The sequence below is a fragment of the Salminus brasiliensis genome, chromosome 1 (assembly GCF_030463535.1).
Source record: "Salminus brasiliensis chromosome 1, fSalBra1.hap2, whole genome shotgun sequence".
In the NCBI taxonomy this organism is placed as follows: domain Eukaryota; kingdom Metazoa; phylum Chordata; class Actinopteri; order Characiformes; family Bryconidae; genus Salminus; species Salminus brasiliensis.
The window spans coordinates 50,532,126-50,551,429 of record NC_132878.1 but is presented as its reverse complement, the minus strand read 5'-3'; the positions used below and the strand labels follow the sequence as shown (position 1 = coordinate 50,551,429).

General features: G+C 40.0%; 1 protein-coding gene across 1 annotated transcript in view; it reads right to left on the bottom strand.

Annotated features, from left to right (window-relative positions):
• Positions 1 to 19,304, bottom strand: part of tns3.2 (tensin 3, tandem duplicate 2) — a 62,278-nt gene that overhangs the window by 25,443 nt on the left and 17,531 nt on the right. The window contains exons 13-16 of the mRNA XM_072681537.1: positions 8,625 to 9,485; positions 1,307 to 1,416; positions 556 to 688; positions 33 to 113 (exon numbers count right to left, since the gene is read on the bottom strand). Of these exons, the coding sequence (XP_072537638.1) occupies positions 33 to 113; positions 556 to 688; positions 1,307 to 1,416; positions 8,625 to 9,485 (1,185 nt within the window). The remainder of the gene's footprint in view (positions 1 to 32; positions 114 to 555; positions 689 to 1,306; positions 1,417 to 8,624; positions 9,486 to 19,304) is intronic.

The window sequence follows — 19,304 nt, the reverse complement described above, 5'->3', positions numbered from 1 at the left end:
GCACAAGGGGCTGACAGATGAGTTTAGTTTACCTTGCTGTGTCCTTGAGAGCAGGTGCTGTGAACTGGGCTGAGGGCTGTGGCCTACGTGGGCAAAGTCATACACACTCTTCACTGGAAGAATAGAATAAGCAAGCGTTAATTCACACATGTACAAGATCTAAATGTGTTGTGTTTGCTTTGAGACTGTGTAAACAACATCTGAGCGTTTCCACATTGTTCATGCATCACTGGCTTATTGTGTCTGTAGCTCTCTGTAGATAGACAGACAGATAGATAGGTGTAGAGGGATGGATAGATACAGTTATGGAGAATTACACAGATATACAGACAGACAGACAGACAGCTATAGATAATTACACATAGATATACAGACAGATAGACAGCTAGATAGACAGAGGTGTAGGCAAACAGACAGATAGATAGATAGTCATAGAGGATCACACATAGATATACTGATATACAGATACACAGACAGATAGAAGGATGAATAGATGGACAGACAGACAGACAGACATTAAGGTAAGTGAACCGTAACATGGCTCATAATGCTCACCATAAGGTGTAGGAGGTGACACTGGAAATGCGGGTGTTGGTGGAGGATGGTTAAGGTCCACCCATAAAGATCTGTCAGCCTGGGGAGTGAATTCTCCATAGTCCACAGTGTCACTGCCATAGAGACCTCCATACTGATACACAAACACGCACACAATCACACGCACAATCACACGCACAATCACACGCACAATCACACGCACAATCACACACACAATCACATTTTGTTTTCCCTTACATGGTCATAATGTGTAATGATTCACCTTTGCTAACTCAACAAGGTACCCCAAATTGGTATATTTCAAGAGGAATGCAAAAATGTTTAATAATTTGTAGTGTAAGGTAAAGCAGCGAGATTGTATTCCAGTTTGTATATATTTATGCCGACACACTGCGTACACACTGCGATGTGCGATGGTGTGCAAATGATTTTGAAAAAGTTTGGATTTTATATGATGTCTACACTCAGTGATACATCTCCAAAATGGTCATTTCACAGCATTTCTATATGCTGATCAAATAATAAAGATTGTTTTATCTTTGAGACAAATAAATAAAATGGATAAAATACATTACAAACAAGAAGTGTAAGGTAGCCTTTCGGGTTCCTAATTATGTACAAAACCAAACAAACAAAAGAGGCTAGATTTTTACTCTGCCTGGATGTGAAATTAGTCATATGGCTCATCAAAGTGACCTTCGTTTTAGGATCACACAGCATGGAAGGTGGGTGTGTGCGTGTGTGTGCCTACCTGGGGTGGTTTGGAGGGAGTAGACTTAGGTAATGGCAGTAACAGATCACCCGCAGGACTCCTAAATACAGGCTGGTTACTGACATCACTAATCTGCTTATGCCTCCAACCTGAGAGAAAGAGAGAGAAAGAAAGAGAGAGATTTAATACTCATGGCATGAAAATTCCAGAATCCAGTGTCATTGGGGAAAAGAAATATTCCATTCTGTGTGTGTGCACATACTTTTGTGTGTGTGTGTGTGTGTGTGTGTGTGTGTGTGTGTGTGTGTGTGTGTGTGTGTGTGTGTGTGTGTGTGTGTGTGTGTGTGAGAGAGAGAGAGAGAGAGAGAGAGAGAGAGAGAGAGAGAGAGAGAGAGAGAGAGAGAGAGAGAGAGAGAGAGAGAGAGAGAGAGAGAGAGAGAGAGAGAGACAAAGTGAGTCTCAAATGGCCTCTTTACAGTTAAATCATAATTATCTGAAACCTGATTTTTAAGGTTTTCAGTTTGCTTTAGGCATCTTTCTCATTCTTGCAGGCTCATTATTTCACCAAGGAGTGACTTTGATCTGTTTAACTGTGTGTGTGTGTCGGCCTATCCCACTCTTGATCCTGGAGCACTCCTGCACTGCACGTTTAGGTGTAGATTGGCTGGTAAGTTGAATCAGATGTGTTGGCGCATGGAAAAATAATGAATGTGCAGCAGGACTCCAAGACAAGAACTGGAAAACACAGCTACAGTATCTTTTGGATTGAGATCAGGGCACATTCAGCACTGCTTGCAGAAATATGGCCCATGTAGGAAATGTGCAGAAATCTGTCTGTATTCTAACCCATTACCATCATCATCATCATTCCTGTAGACTGGACCCACACCTAACCCTGGCGCACTGTAGCTAACCTAACACTGGCACTGGAGCTGTATAGGGCACTAATAGTGCTATTTAGGGCACTATTGAGTATGTCTGGTATTTTTTAAACGTGATTACAAGCGCCACAATGCACTCATAATATATAGTAAACATCACAGCTCACTACTTGAGCTAAATGTGGACCATATTGCATTGCGAGTTTCTTGTTGCCATAGACAAAAAGCAGAACGAACTGGAGCCAATGACGTTTTGCTCAGATAGCAAAACACTACCCAAAGGACACTGTGAATTTCACATATTGCCCATGTAGTTCTTTAAAGGAGCCTTGGGTTTCAAAGAAAAAGAACCGTTTATGCAACCGGTGTTGATCATTAGGGCATATACCGCTACTACGTCAACTAAACAGTCTCTCCCGATACAGCCCAATACTAATGAGGGACCAAGGATCCATTTCAGTCACAGCCTAGTTCATTAGAAGCAGACAACAGTTGCCAAGCAACACAAACTTTTCTTTTATCTACAAACATTTGCACACACATTCATCCAACAGTAGACATTTTATGTCTAGAAACCATGCTTTCGCTGTTCCAACCCTAATAGTGAGCCCTGTCTGTACCTCCACCTCAATTCATGATGAATAAGTGGGGATTTCCCCCTCAATTATGTCATGGTGGGTGGTGACCTTCCAAACGTAGACACCCCCATTTGTAGCAGCAGTGACATTTGAAGAAGAAAACTTTCCAACTGGCTTTGTTCCATCCTGTCCACTCCTCACTCCCCCCATCACCATCTCCCCCCACCCCCCCCACCCCCGCCTCCAACCCCACGTTCATTAACGTTCATTTTTCAATTGTACCAGTAAGGCAGGAGACCAGCAGATAGTAAAGATGGATACACTCTTTCATAACCTGCCATATTAACACACAATTCGTATATCAATATTGTACTAGCCATAAATAAACTGAATTCTGGATGAATGTGCCAAATTATTAAAAAATGGATTAACTATCTAAACACTGGCCTCCAATCATTGGGAGTTTGATCCAAGAGAGCTGCACTTCCTCTCCCCCCTTCATCACACAGTGCAACGCTTCCCAACATGTATGTTAGCTGATTCAACAGAACTTGCAATTAGTGTCCTCTTTCAAGAGAGTTCAGCTGTACAATGATTTTGCATTAGCATCTTTGTGAACTGCTGCTATGTCTTTCACATGTTTTAGAAGAAGCATGAGGTATCCTTTACCCTTCTGGCCTTCACCGGCTTTCACTGGCAATGATAAAACTGGGGAAAAATTAGAAGCCAACAACAACAGAAACTTAAATATACGGATAATAATCAGATTAATTGAAAAATTAAAGCAGCATTATGCAAGAATTGGTATTTCTTGCTCCTGGGCATCCCTTACAGTTGGGAAGTGTCATTTGTGCTTTGAGCCACTCCTAAAGGACACGTCTTACACATGCAGTTTTGAACAAGCCCAGAGTATAAACAGAAAATAGAGACACTGCTTGCCCTATAACAGGTCAGTGGGGCATCACCATGATAGTGAAGCTGTTATTTTAAGGTATAAATGCTGCTTTACATAATGCTGCTTTAAGCTGAGACCACAAATAGACTGTAACGTTGCTTGGAAGAAAGATTCAGTACAAAAACTGTATTTTAAAAGTACTGTCGTATTACATGAAGGCCATCAGCCGCTTGAGGCCTTGTATTAAAAGTGATTCATGCTTCATGTTGTGAAGCAACACTCCAACCCTGATAATCCACAGTCTGTTGCTTTATTTAGTCCACCCCAGAGTCAGTAGAGGGTGAGAAGCATGTTGTAATGTGATATGCAGGCAGGAGGGTTACAGATGAGCACACGATTTTTATGGTTCAGATCCACTAAACTGAAAAGGAGCTGATGTGTTCAGTGTCTTAGAAGTTGGTTCCAGCTTAAGGATCTACTGACAGCAACACAAAGAGGCGAAGAAAGGTCAGTCTGTAAGGTATCTTTCACTTCAAATGCATTCCTGAGTCTTTACACAATAGAGCTTCAACCCGCCATGTGCCAGAGGACATGTTACAGTAATGACACATTACGTATTTCTTTCTACAGCAAGAGCACGGCTCTTTCACTCACAGTCATCTATTTGTGAGGGTGAGCATCAGTGAGTGACTGAGTGAATGACAAGGTACAATCCCAGATATCCTTTAAAAAGACCCCCTTCATTATAGTAAGCAAGGTCACTGTGGTTTTCTGTATGTCAGGCTATATATAGTCACAGTATCTCAACAGCTTGTATCTTCGGTTACAGTGTTTTTCACTCTTTGACATGCAAATCTGTGTGAATCTGGTAGTTGTTCTTTACATTGTGTCAAATCTTTGTGATTAATGGACCAATAGAAACACTCCAAAATTACTTATTTATAAAATATATAAAATATTTTACACTAACTTCCATTCAAAGTTAAGAAGTTACCTTTTTTGCATGACAGTGATGAGATGCATGTGCAGCTTTACTTTCCTGACTAGTTTAACTAATATGAATATTCATATTCTAATAACTTTGATATGTTCTATGGGTTAATCTCAAACTCTAGTCCAGATTCACAAAATGCATCGCCAGATTTTTACTGTGACGTTCAGAGCAAATAGTACAGTAGTGACATATTTCAGAAATGAGGATGACCAGTGTTTTATTGCATGTGTAAAATCTCCTCTCTCATTTGCACATGCCATTACTTATTCGTAAACCATTCAATCACTGAAAAAAAATCATGATGAATGACCTCATTGGTAAACTTCAATGGATTTAATAATCAAACATGAAAAAAAAAAACGTTTGGTATCACAGGCAAATATTGTATGCACTGCTGTTCAATCAATATATTTAAAAGCCAGATTCTGATACTTTTGTACTGAGCATCAGGACAAATGTCACAACTGCAGTTGAAACAAACTTGGCTTTTTCTTGAGATGGATAACAGAATTCAAAGGAGAGAATTTAACACAGATTATTTAATAAGGACCTAATTTAGATCAGACAAAACGACAGAAACGCAGACTGGGGAAGACTGAAACTACCTGTATGTTCTTTTTCATGGGGGATACTGTTACTTTTGATACTACAGTGATGGTGTGTACATTTTGTGTTTATTTGTTGGTGAATTTCAGCAAACTGCACTTTTGCTTCTTTTACAAGAATCTGAAATCAGATTGAAATGTTTGTTCCAAACAGGTGGAGCATTGGTCATTAATATACATGACCGCATCAACAATAAATGGCTGTTACTGACTGGCTGCTAAAAATACTGCAGCGTGAACTGGATCTAAATGCTGCACAACACCATTACTGCTGTGTTTTATGAATGACTAACATGATTTTTTAATATAGCCTAAGAATTATTATTCAGTCCTTTCATGGAAACAACACAAACTGGAGGAGTTCTTCTTTGGTTGCACTCTTGCATCCTTCACTCCTTTAACCTGTTAAAACTGAACTGAATTTAACAGAAGAAGTTTGAGTTTCTTGAACTTGATACTCTCAGCTGTCCATAGCGCTCGGCCTGCCTTCAGCAGTGCTTGTCTGTAAGTTACACTAAACACAGTCGGCTGTTCATTTGGTCTTAGTAAGGCATGTTAACGATGCAGTCAAGTGCTGTGACAGCTAATTACTTTTTGCAGAAATATGAGGGAAAATACAGGAAGGTATGGCAGCTCTACCACTAATGTTCCATACTCTACTGCTAATCTGAAGGGCTTGAATATGTACTGTATGCAAGCAGCATCATTAAGTATTTATAGTTATTTATTCTTTTAAATAGCTGACAAATATATAATAATAATAATAATAATAATAATAATAATAATAATAATAATAATAATGCTTGCAAATAAATAAATAAATCAATAAATAAGTCCTGGATGGAACAATGCATGTGTCATCTGTAAGGCAGACAACTGTAATGCCTTCAGGGTGACTGAATTCTTTTTTTTTTTTTATGGCACTCACATTAGCTTTTAACTATCAATGCAATTAAATACACCTAAAGATTGTTGCACTACACCAGTTAGAGGGGAAGAAAGTTGGTAAAGTGGGAAACGATTCATACATTCTTGGCTGTTCTACATCCCACTCTTTGTGACATGATGAAGAATGAAGGATGAGTCGGATATTGAATATATTTGGGTAGCTGTCTCTATCCCTGTGCAATGAATAAGGAATCAAATAGCTTTGATTAGTGCCTTCCACAATTATTGACACCCCTGGTTAAGATGTGATTTATTAATAGCCTTAAAATAAATAGAATTTTTATTGCAGAAGCATGAAAATGTAGAAAAATTGAACCTTTAACTTTAAAGTAAATTTAAAAAATGTATTCTGTATTCTTGTGAAACATTAGAAGAGAAGGTTCAGTGCTGTCTTGTAGGCAAAAGGGGGTTGTACAAAGTATTAACAATTGGGGCACACATTTTCATGTAAAAGAATAATTTCTTAATGCGGGACTTTTTCCCACTGAATAAATTAACTTAAAGGTTGAATTTTTCTCTTTTTGCAATGTTGTCCTATATTATTTAAAAAAAGAAATTTATTAGAAGCCTAAAAACACATCTTTATGTGTGAGGGGTTCCAATAATTGTATATTTCCGTCATAAATTAAGACACTGACATGGACAACCCATGTAATTCCCATAGGGTATCGTTCTATGCAAAATGCAGATAAATTCAGCACTGTTTGATCTGCACGCTTTGAGAATATGCAAACATTACGCTAAAAAAAGCATTTGCTTTACAGCGTACACAAGAAGGCGAAGCTTCCTTTGTCTTTAATATGAAGGTTTCAGGCAAGAATCAACAGAATGAAAACTGACTAAATCACTACACTGCAAGATGCACACTGCTCCAGGAACGTTCCACTGTACTTCCAGGCAGTTAGCAGCCCTAAGCTCATGGGGATGCCGAAGCATGGAATGAATGAACCTTCAGTTAAAAGTGGAAAGTGTGCTTTCCTTCCAGCATATTTTCAACAAGTGTAGCACGGTTAGCTGAGAAAAATTCTAGAGATGTTATACTGGCACTGTGACCAAAGTCCACTATGTCAAGTTCAAATAAACACATGCACACACATGGACACCTTTACCCAATTATGCTTATGCAGGCACACGCACGCACTGCCTACCCGGCATCGCTTTCAGCACTGATGAATGCGAAGGAGTCTATTTTCCTTACCTCTACCTGCTCAAGGCACCACACAGTGGTCCATTATGTGTGTGTGTGTGCTGCCATAACTTAAGTCTATCCTAGCCAAAATAAGCTTTCTGCATCTGCAATGTAAAAAAAAACCCCAAAAAAAACAAAAACAAACAAAAAAAAAAAACACATGACGTAAGGATCCCCATTTTCTTTCTTTTTTTTTTTTACACAGTGAAAACAACATTCAAATGTCTTGTGAGGGCTGGTGAGGGTCTGCATTCACTGTTTGCGCTGTTCCAATGAAGTCCAGACGTTTCCATTAAGATTTACTTATGGCCTAAATGTTCAGAACATGCCTCGATAACAACCCTGAGTGTAAAATCAGTTATGCACAATTCTCCACTCATTGTCATACATGCAACAAAGAGCAAAAAGCCTGGAATTCAAATAAAAGCACTTCATTTAAGATTAGTATCACAGGTTAAATGAGCGACACAATTATCACATACACAGTAATGTACTGTACAGCACCTGCTTGAAGACAGTCATGTGTATTTCCCCCACCTGTACCTGTTGAGTGAAAAGATCTCACACATTCTACACACATGAAAGACCTGTACCTTGAGAGACGCACACTGAAAGACGTACAGCTTGTGAATCATATGGAAAAAATGTGCATAAAGCAGGGGAAATGCAGGGATAAGCCAGAATCCGTTTCTAGACTTCTGCCACCTTCAGTTGTTAAAACCTGTATTTGCTATGCCTGGTTCAAAACCCCAAAATCTGGCTTGCGTTCAATTCAATATGAAGGCATTTCTCAAATGTACTAATATATTAAATAAAACTTAGTTCATTTAATAAGCTCATGCTTCATACATGCTACTACGCAATGCTAGAACCTGATCTTTTCCAGGTTTAATTGACATTTTAGAAGTCCACTGAATAACGAATAAAGATGGGCTGCAAGATATTAGGGGATTACAGCAAAACTAGTAAAACACTTACAATATAGAAAAGGATTTTTCAGGGAACAAGTCATTGATTAACCTCTTACAGCAGCAAATTAGCTTAAACAATTAGCTTCTGAACATTTCAAACGTCACAACTTTTGCTGTTACTTTGCTGAACTGGCCTTGTTCCTACACTCTCTAGAGCACAATTTGGACAATACAGCACATCACATCAGCACATCAGTCAATATTGCTACAATATTGGCAAAAAAAGACACCATGACCACCCCTGACCATATACTCTCACCATAAATCAACACTGCCTGGTCCTAAAACAGTCTTACCCGATTGGTTGGACTTTGCTTGTCCAGTTGAATGGCCAATTCCATTGGTGTGGAGAGAGGCTGAACGCATCATGTGACTTCTGGCCCTTGTGGGCACTGGTTCAAACTCGGGGTCCAGGTCTAGAATCAGCTGGTTCAGTTGCTCGATTGATTGGTCAATATCCATTGCAAGAGAGGCAAACTCATCATCCTGCTCCGCCTCCGTCTCCACCTCAGGAGCACCACTGGTCGGTAATGTGGAGTTGCCCCTCTCACTTTCAAGCCCCACCTCCACCCTCTGTCCCAACTTTTCTGACGGGGGGTACATATAAGAATCAGCCGAGACTAGCTGCTGTTGTCGGACCCACATGTGCGTCTGAAAGCCGCTGGACACTGTGCTGTTTGTGAGAATCCGTGTAGAGTTCACTCTGTGACTGTACTTCTCGCTAGAGGCAGGGTACCCTCTATCTCCAACATCCTCTGACCCAGCTAGTGATGAGAATGCAGGAAGTTTATGGCTTGTTTTTGTGGAGTCGGTAGCAGCAGTGCCGTTAGCATTAGGCCCATCTTCATCATCTAGAATATCAGTTTCTCGCTCTGTGGTTGCGGTCTCACCATTGACATGAAATGGCAAGTCCAAGCGGCGTGATTTTTCTCCTGATGACCTGTGCTCTTCATCGATGGCAATACGCTCAGAGGTCATGACTTCTAGATGGGGCAACTCTCCCTCCATGTTGCCTCCGGGAATGGCTCTCTGCTGTTGGGTGCACTCCTCAGGGCTGTGGGTGATATGGAGCCCAGTGCCTGGTGTTCCAGCCCACTGTGAGTTGCTGGACAGCCCAGAGTCACTGCTCACGGAGGGGACGCGCTCATTCGGCTTACCTGAGGGATGAAGAGAAAGTTGAAGAGAATTAGAACAATAGGCTAGTTACTAATAGGTAGACATTACTATCTCCGCTGTCCAAAAACCTCAAGTATCTACAAAATGCTAACTCTGCAAGAGAAGGCACTATACATATAAATAGTATATACATACTTCTATGTATATACATACATAGAAAGTCCAGTCACTGGTTAATCTGTATTTCTTGGTTGCTCAGGTTGTAGCGACGGTCTGCCATATTCCTTCCTTTTCTTAATGATGGATTTAACTTAACTCCGGGGGGAGGGGGATACTAGCCAGGAATACTAATTAACCAATGACTGATCCTTGCAGACAGGTGTCTTTATACTACACTAATTGGAGACACATTCACTGCACTCAATCTCCATTTCACTATTTATAAGACTACTAGCACCAGTTTATGCAGACATTTTAGAAACGCACAAACACACGCCTTTGTTTGGTCAGCGATGATATAGATATTAAACTGAGAAAGTGAAAAAACAGTAAGAAGGACTGCACACTTCTCTTTAAAAAAAAAAAGATATGTCTAATTATTTCCAGTCTTCATATATTTTAACATGAATTTACTAAAAACATGACTTTATTATGGTAACCTAAGGCAAAAGACAAATGACAGACTTGAAATATTTGTTTAATTAGTGTTTATTAATTACATTATTTTGATTTATTGGAGTAGTGTATTATTATTACTATTATTACTATTATTATTATTATTATTATTATTATTACTTCTATAGATCACACATAAGGCTAATGTTAGCTGGTTCAAATAACTTGTGGGATTATAAGGATAATCTAAGTATGTGCTAGACTGGGCCTTTTGCCCCATGTCTGGAAGTACTTCTTGTCCCAAAGGCATAATTTTAACATTCTGACAAAAAAAAAACAACAAAAGAAAAAAAAACCTTTCCTTTTAAACATTAATGTACGGCAGTCTGCAGAAACCCATCAAAATACAAGTTTAACAACTATTGGTGTACAGTGTAAAATAAAGAAATCCCCATTATCTAATGGAAATTATAACATTTTCATAGCTAGCAAATGTGTTGATATTATATTTGGCTCACTCATTTGCTCCAGACAGAGCATAACTGAAAGGGGAGGGGGTGATAAGTGTGTACATGTGTTCCTCACATCTGTGCATTTCTAAAAACTATTTCTGTACTCAAGTATTGCTAAACAGGCTGTGGTAAAATTTTAGTCTATTCACTGAATCGTCTTCTAGTTGAATCCAATCACACTGAGGTCACTAGAGATCTATACACTAGATACTATTATTTACTATATGTTACCAGGGTGACAAAAAAAAAACACCAACAAGACACACCTGAAGCCTCTGTTTCTTGCTGACATACAGTTTCACACTTACTGTGCACAGTGTGTGTCAGAACGAAACGTCTAGACGCACAATGTCAACACACCAAAAACCAGTTGCTAACACGTTAGTCATGACACACACACACCCCAGACAGGCTTTGTCCAGATTCGTTACAGTGTGACCATCACATGGCCTTGCACATCAAACCAGCACATCAGTCAGACAGCAGCAGCTGAATGCTGATCAGCCTAGATAATGCATCATACCCCTCTGTCTCTCACATGTACGTACGGAATGCACTGCTGATGTTGGGCGGCCTTTAGCACGAACCACCAGCAGCATCACGGACGCAGGCTGCACAAACACTCACACGCAGGCCCCTGTTTCAGCTCTTTATCACACACTCACATCCAGTGCTCTGTATCTCACGTGTCTAGACTTAAAAAAAAAAAAAAAAGAAAGCCTCTTCTCAGAGGCTAACAACAGCACACTCACTCTTAACTGCATTCCAAGCCCAGCAGTTAATCAATCTATACCATATGTTGGGATCCACAACACAGCCATGCTAGTGCATACAGCTCAGGTTCAGGTTCCACTAAGAAATGTAACTTTAAGTAGTGTTAATACATCCTAACTAGGTATTTGCCTAAAAATTAAGCATTTTATTGTAATGAAAGAAATATTACTAATATTAATACACACTTAAAAATGGGTTTTTTGGAGAGTTCTTTGGGAAATGCAATGGTTCCACATAGAATCATTACAACATTACAACGAATCATTTGGATGCTACAATGGTTCTCTGTCTGTTTTTAGAGTTCTTTAGAGTTTGGTGGAAAACATTTTATAGATGGTTCTGTACAGAAGCCAATCATTACAGAAGTCAAAGAACCCTTTTCAGTACTATGCAGAACAGTGTCAATAAGCTAGTGTTATTTCATACTGGAGGAAAAGCGCACGGTTCAAAACTGCCTTAGTAAAGGCAGCGGTTTTAGGTTCACTGCTTGCTTAAATAGTTCCTCAAATGCAAGGAGAACCTCTTGCAGCTGGTTCTTTTGAAAACCTTTCAAAGCCCCCACTTTCAACAGCCTATGACAGCTGTGTGGTTTCATGCACCAAAATCAGTGGGTCTTCCTCATTTCCTCCCTGAACTCTGAAATCTGGAGTGCACTGTGGTTTTGCCTCAGTGAGCTTTAAATCAGTGTGTATGAGCTGTGAAATAATGCTTTGGCTGGCGTGTGAACCTCTCCAAGCGTGCCTAAAAGTGGGTGCATGTGCTGGTGAGGGCTAAACATAAAACATCAAAACCCTGTTACACAAACCAGATGCAGGCAGGAGACACCAGAGAGGAAGAGAACTTCAGCACACACACAAACACAAACCTTCTATCTGCATTTATAGGTTGTAACTTTTAACAATAAATTGCATAAAAGCTGTTTGCTTTGGGCAAAAATGTCATAATGGTTCAAAACTACCTGGGGGGAAAAAAGATCATGCTGCAAAGACATTAAAAGACAAGGGCAACGCTAAACAAGTACTTCTCCTATTCTTAAGAGGCCCTTTAAGTGGCTCACTTAAATTGATTATGTGGGTTAATGAATCTAAAACAGCATGTATAATAATATCTATATATAATAATTACATAAATATATAAATATATATATATATATATATATATATATATATATATATATATATATATATATATATATATATATATATATGCCCTGCATTGCACCCCATTCAAATAGCAGTCTGGGCTGAAACACTCCCTGCACTGCTGTTGGCTGAATACAGGCAGATATACGTAAGGCTATGTTCACACAGCAGGCAAAAAAACACAGATCTGCACAAATCCGATTTTGGTCACTTTTGTACGTATGAGGTATCGAAATCCAAAACGTATCCAATATTCCTCATAACTGCGCGACAGACAGCAGTGAGAGGAGGGGATTTGAGTGAAAGGACAGCAAGGTAACAGACCTCATAAATATTTAAATTTACAAATTAGAAGGCACAGATTGCAGCATACCCTCTGTATTTAAAAGGATTTCTAACAAAATGGCCAAACACAGCCTCAGGAGGCTGCGGCAAAGTCGAAGAAAACTAAAAAGCTTAAAAGCGAAGAAAAGAAGTGGCTGTGGCTGAGTAACGTGCCCTTTTTTTTTTTTTTTTTTTACAGCAAGCTCAAGCCTAGTCACGGTGATGAGCCCAGCTGTCAGGAACTCCTTGATGGTTCCTGTTGATGCTGCCACAAGATTAAACCAAAACCTCATGTGAAGCACTGCTCTTCAGTTTAGGAGCGTGAACTGTTCAGACGAATGTCGGATATAGGCGACATAAAAAATTTTTAAAAAAAGATTCAGACCAGAAACGCAAAATTGTCCAGAAAAGACCAAACAGATATGGACTGTTTGGACTGAGGAATTTACAATGTTTACATATGATTCCTATAACCTTAGCAACCAAAAAGAAATGGCTGTGCTGCCCTTTCAGTTGTAGAAACACTTGGCACATTTCAGTTGTACAGGTTTTGTAGAAAGCACTACAGAAGTTACACAAGTTATTTTGTTGGTTTCTTAAACCTACCTTTAAAAACCTCTAATTTTTAAGAAAAGTCTATGTCAGACTCACAAAGTGTCCTAAAGTGGGTTTTAAAAAGGCATTTCTTCTGAAATGAACAAAAACAAGCGTATAGACACACACACACACACACACACACACACACACACACACACACACACACACACACACACACACACACACACACACACACACACACACACACACACACACACACACTAATAGTACACTAACAGTACACAGACATGACACTACTACAGATGTGTTTAGTGGGTTAAAACTGTAGGAGTTAAACTCTCTCCCATTTCCACACAGAATAAACTGTTCTTTAGTGTGGGACAATGAAGACCAGTCACAACAACACCTTCACCACCACACACTAGCGTACACACACACCTCCGCAAACCAGTAAAGCATAGCTACCACAGTCTCAAGAGATGGAAATCCACATACCAGGCATGCATGATAAAAAAGCCACAGCTGGTTGGTGGGACACACACACACACACAGACACACACACACACACACACACACACACACACACACACACACACACACACAGACATACAGCAAGCAGCCCCCTTTTCATGATGTCATCTCTCGCGGCACTTTTCGTCATGCTCGACCAAAGTCCTTCTCCTAAAAACATTTGCAAGTGCCTACACACACTTAATCACCAACACTTAACATGCACTGAGGATGGCTTACAGAAGGCCCCTGTTTATTCCCCTCAACCCATACTCCCCAAACCATTTCCAGGTAGCGTCTAACTACAGATCATATTCCTGCCGCAACTTGATGTTAATTACCCTAAAGTACTCACTGAATCACTGTGATTACATAACTGTGAATACATGAAACCACAATAACTCATCATTCCTGCATCCTGTATGCTGTATAGCCAAACTCAAGGAGTGCTGTAAATTAGTATTTACATTCCTCAGAGCCACACGGCACACAGGGAAAAGCCAGCCCTCTTCAACACATGCGGTGTAAGTGTATATTACACAAAGCCACATCCAATCACAGGCGACAGATCAAACACACACTAAACAATTTCCCTAAAACATGCCAAACATATCTGCAAGCAAATCCCAGATCACCCTGGTTAATAAGCAACACATTAAACCAATAATCAATACTGTTTTTAAATGCCTGAGGCTGGAAGGAAGGAAAGAAAAAAAAAATCACAAGCTGTAGGAAGGCTGAAGCTGTAGGTCCTCAGTCTGAGAGCGTGAGGAGAATGAAAGAGAGAGAGAGAGGGGAGAAAGTTTGGAAGGGTAAAGTTCTAACCGTCAGATCCTGTTGGAGACTCGACCGCTTGGGTCCATTCTTTCAGACTCTCTGTCTCGTCCTCTGACTGACTCTCTCTCTATTACTCTCTGCTTTTCTTTCCTCCCTCACTCTCTCACTGCACAGCTTCAAGCAGGCAGGCAGCTTGCATTCTTTACCATGAAGTGATAACAGCTCCCCTGGGCTGCCTTTTCTTTTCTTTCCTCTTTTCTCACTCTCTCTCTCTCTCTCGCTCCTTCTCTCCTCGTTGCTTCACTCTGATATGTGCCTCTCGCACTCTGTCTCGCTCACTTGCTTGCTTGCTTTCTCTCTCTCTCTCTCTCTCTCTCTCTCTCTCTCTCTCTCTCTCTCTCTCTCTCTCTGTCTCGCGCTCGCTCTCCACACAGGTAACCCTGTGTGGTGCCTCTCCTGATGGATGGGAGGAACCTGGCTTAGGGAAGATTATTCCATTCAGAGTAGCCAGCAGTCCTTAGGACATGAGTTTTACACACATGCACACACACACACACACACACACACACACACACACACACACACACACACACACATTCACATAAGACCTTGAACTGTCCAAATATGGTGGAGAGAATGTAAACATGGGGGTGGAGCTTCATGAGGGTGGAGAGAAGGGAGGTGGGGGGTGAAAAAGAGAGGGAAAAGAGAGAGAGAGAGAAAGAGAGAGAGAAAGAGGAGTTTTATGCCACTGTATTACTTCACAAAGTGTCTCACAGCAGTCCAACAATATAATTATAGGCACAGGCCGTGGCAAGCTACCAATGAACGTGTGCGAGTGTGTGTGTAATTCTATATTTGTGTATATGTGTGTGTATATCGTAAACCCAAAGTCAGGGCGCTCACATGCTCTTAACATGAGGCATCTCTAATTACACGCCAGTTCAAAACGGAATCACACAACCAGATGTGCATCAACCCTAAATCACTGCCCTCTGTCAGACACACACATGCGCGTTTGTTCGTTTTTGTACAAGGTAAGGACGTCTCAGACTAGCACTGCTTATAGTACCTCACTTATCTGCCACTGCATCCTTTAACTGCAGCTGCATTCAGCACTGCAGTTTAGGGTTTACAGGTATGACTGTGTGTAAGTGTGTGTGTGTGAGAGAGAGAGTAATAGTCTACTATTTTACTACTGTAAAATGATGTCAGTTACTGTGTACTGCGAGCTCCTGTGACCAGAATCTGTAAATATATGATATATATGCCTTTTATTAAGCTTGATAAGATTGAGATTTTTCTACGCCCAAACCCTAGACCTAACCCTAATCTTAATCTTAATTACAGGAACTAAACTGAAATGGTTATGCCCATTCTGTACAAAAACACATGTGGTACTGTGCAAAACTTTTAGGCTTCCGTAAAAAAAAAAAAAAAATAAATAAATAAATAAAAATAATAAAAAAAAACACCTAATAAAATAAAGTAAATAATTACATAAATAATTAGATAATTAAATAAAAAAATAGATAAATAAAATAAAATATTTTGAAAGCTCTTTACCTGGACAGCACCTATTTATTTGCTGAGTGAAACAGTAATAAAAAATGTTATTTGTATTTATTCTAATATTAAAGTTTTTTTTTTATGTCAGTGTGTTAATAAAGCATTTCTAAAGCTGTTGGGAGTCTAGCACTTTTATTCAAGTAATTAATACACTCAAATACACTTGAGTATAACGTGAAATAGTGGCACTGGTGTACTGCGTCCCACGTTATAGCACCAACATCGAGTGCATTATTGCGATTATACCACAGTTGTGTTTATTTAATTGTCAGATTTCGATACAGAATAGAATTATTAGTCACTACATTAATAGTGCCACTCTTTCAGCCATCCCATTGCTAAAACATCATCAGCAGACTACATCCTTCCAGTCATAATAGCTGAGGAACAGGGCATAATTTACTACTCATCAGGGTTACAAACAACAGCTAAAACATTAGGCGTTTGTTACTGTTACAATAATCCTACGGCTACACACACACACACTGGTTCACACACTGCCAAAGCTGTACTCCAATTATTCATTCTACTTTAAATGGTGGAGCAGGTCACACTCCATCTAATTGTGTGGTTTTGGACTGTGTGCGATGAATAGCTTGAAATCTCAATGATCCCTGATCACTGCAGTAAAACTTTAGTCTGTTAAAAGTCTGAATTTAGCTTTTGCTATAGCATTAGGTCCCATACCGGCACTGCAAAGAGATTTTTATGTGTATGTGGTTTCTGGCATGATGAGGTCAAAATGCTAATTTCTAGTAGTACACTACATGGACAAAAGTATTGGGACATAATTTTGGAGTTTGCAGTTTTTTCATTCAGTCCCATTGCCACTGGTGTATGAAATAGCTTGAAATCTCAAATATCTGATCATGTTCCAAATTTAAATCGCGGCACGTCTTAGTAGATTTAGATTTTTTACATGTATAATTAAACTGCTTTGTAATGGCTGGTGACATTATGGGGGGATTTTGGCACTCCTAAAATGTCTCTCAGCCAATCACATCCTCATTATTGGTAAATCAGTGCTTAGTGATGGGACTGTACAAATCCACATGCTGGCTGGGAGCATCCAGGAGAATCTGGAACCAAGCTTTGTTCTTCAGACTAGCTCACAAGATCTCAACTACTTTCTTCAGAATGAGAACCTCTTCTTCATTTTTACTGGATTTATGTTGCCCTGTATCTGTTCTAATGGGATCTGGAGTTTTTACACTGTGTAAAACACTGTTATTGCTGAGATAAAGGTTCCTACATGATGTGTTCGGTGCTTAAAACCCACTGCACAGTACTGTAGTTTCAGAAGCACTTTACAAAGTCAGGACCATTTTGTTGGCCTTAACATAGTAGGTTGGCTCTGTTTACCTCTGGTCTTTCTATACCCTTGTCCCAAGAATGTACAAAAACAAACACACAAACACAAGACACACACCGCCTGTTGTTTGGATTTGTTTTGCAGAGAGTGGCAGAGAAAAACACCCAGCCTCTAAATATCCGGTCTGGCATTTCCTCTGTCTGGAGGCCAGAATGAGTTCAAAAACGCTTCTCCGCCAAAACACTCGTATACACTGCCGTATACAGACACCGCGGTGTCTTGGGAGTTATGCAGGCTCTGTGTCCTGATGGGGACCTGGACCTAGAAACCCACGTGAGCTGAGCAAAGCCCTCTAATCACCGCTCCGAAAGTGCCAGTGCTCTTTAAGCAAGCTTTAGCGGTCTGTAAGGCTCACTACGTCTTTCGCGTCCTTAAAACAAGGACGTGGGAACTTCCAGACCATTCTGTGCTCAAGTCCATCACGTTACCATCCACAAGTGAAAGAAAATATTGTCTCTTCGGCTCTGTGCGACACTCTAGCAAGGTCAGATCCTAGTTAAGGCAACAAAGTGACGCCAACAGGGCCGAACATTATAGTAAACATCACGTCACTATTGGCTGTAAATGAGAAAATTGCAAGCAAAACACCATTAGCATTTTTTTTATTCATTTATTAATTTATTCAAATTAAATATGTAATATATATTATATATAATTATATAATATATTATATATATTTTATATAATATATAAAATCCCAGTTCAGGTGTTTCTTTTTGCATAGCCTTTCTCCTCATTCTGAAGGTTGCTTTAGTGTTGTACTGAGAGCTACAAGGCTAATGGTGCTCCCTAGTAGTGGAAGCCTAAATCATTACACACTGGTTTCAGAGTGCATTACGCTGTTAGGTAATCTCAAATGGACTTCCTTATGTGGTTGAGAACACCATCTGACATCCTATCTATAAGCAGGCTATGTTCCTTGAACCTGTGCCTTTTCCTCAACAGTTCATTTACACAAGTATGGGTGAGGGTGAGGTTTACAGTAATCAAAGCACTTCGTTCAAGTCAGTGGCTGGAGCCATGGAAACACCATAGCAACACTGAACTACCCTGGTAACCAGCATGTCTGACTTGGTGCAGATTGGAGCTGGTGTGGGCTCAGGTCAACAACAGATTAAGTGTACGACACTTAACTGGTGCGTCCCTTTACTGGTCCCAGTCATTAGTTGCAGTCTTGCAAATTGTGACCCTGCAATAAAACTTTAGTCTGTTAAAAGACTTAATTTTAGAGTGTATGCAGTTTCCGGCATCGTATAAAGTGTTATCTACAGTGGTGAGTCATGAGCTCTTCAGGGTAGGCCAAAAATGTCAAAAAGCCAGAGGTCAAAATGCTCATTTCTAGTATTACACTACATGGACAAAAGTATTGGGACACCCCTCTTAATCATGGAGTTCAGGTGTTTCATTCAGTCCCATTACCACTGGTGTATGAAACCAAGCAGCCAGCCATGCAGCACATCAGCAAAAGAGTGGGTGACTCTAAAAAGCTCGCTGAATTCCAGCGTAGTACTGTAATAGGAGCCACTGCTGCAACAACGGCAGTTGGTGGAATATCTAGGAGGGAATAAATTTCACTATCAACTGTGAGTAGCGATATAAAAAAGTGGAAGCGTTTAGGAACCACAGCAACCCGTAACCACGTAGAGTTACAGAGCGGGCTCACTGAGGTGCATAGTGCAGAAAAGTCTGCAACACTCTCCTGATTCA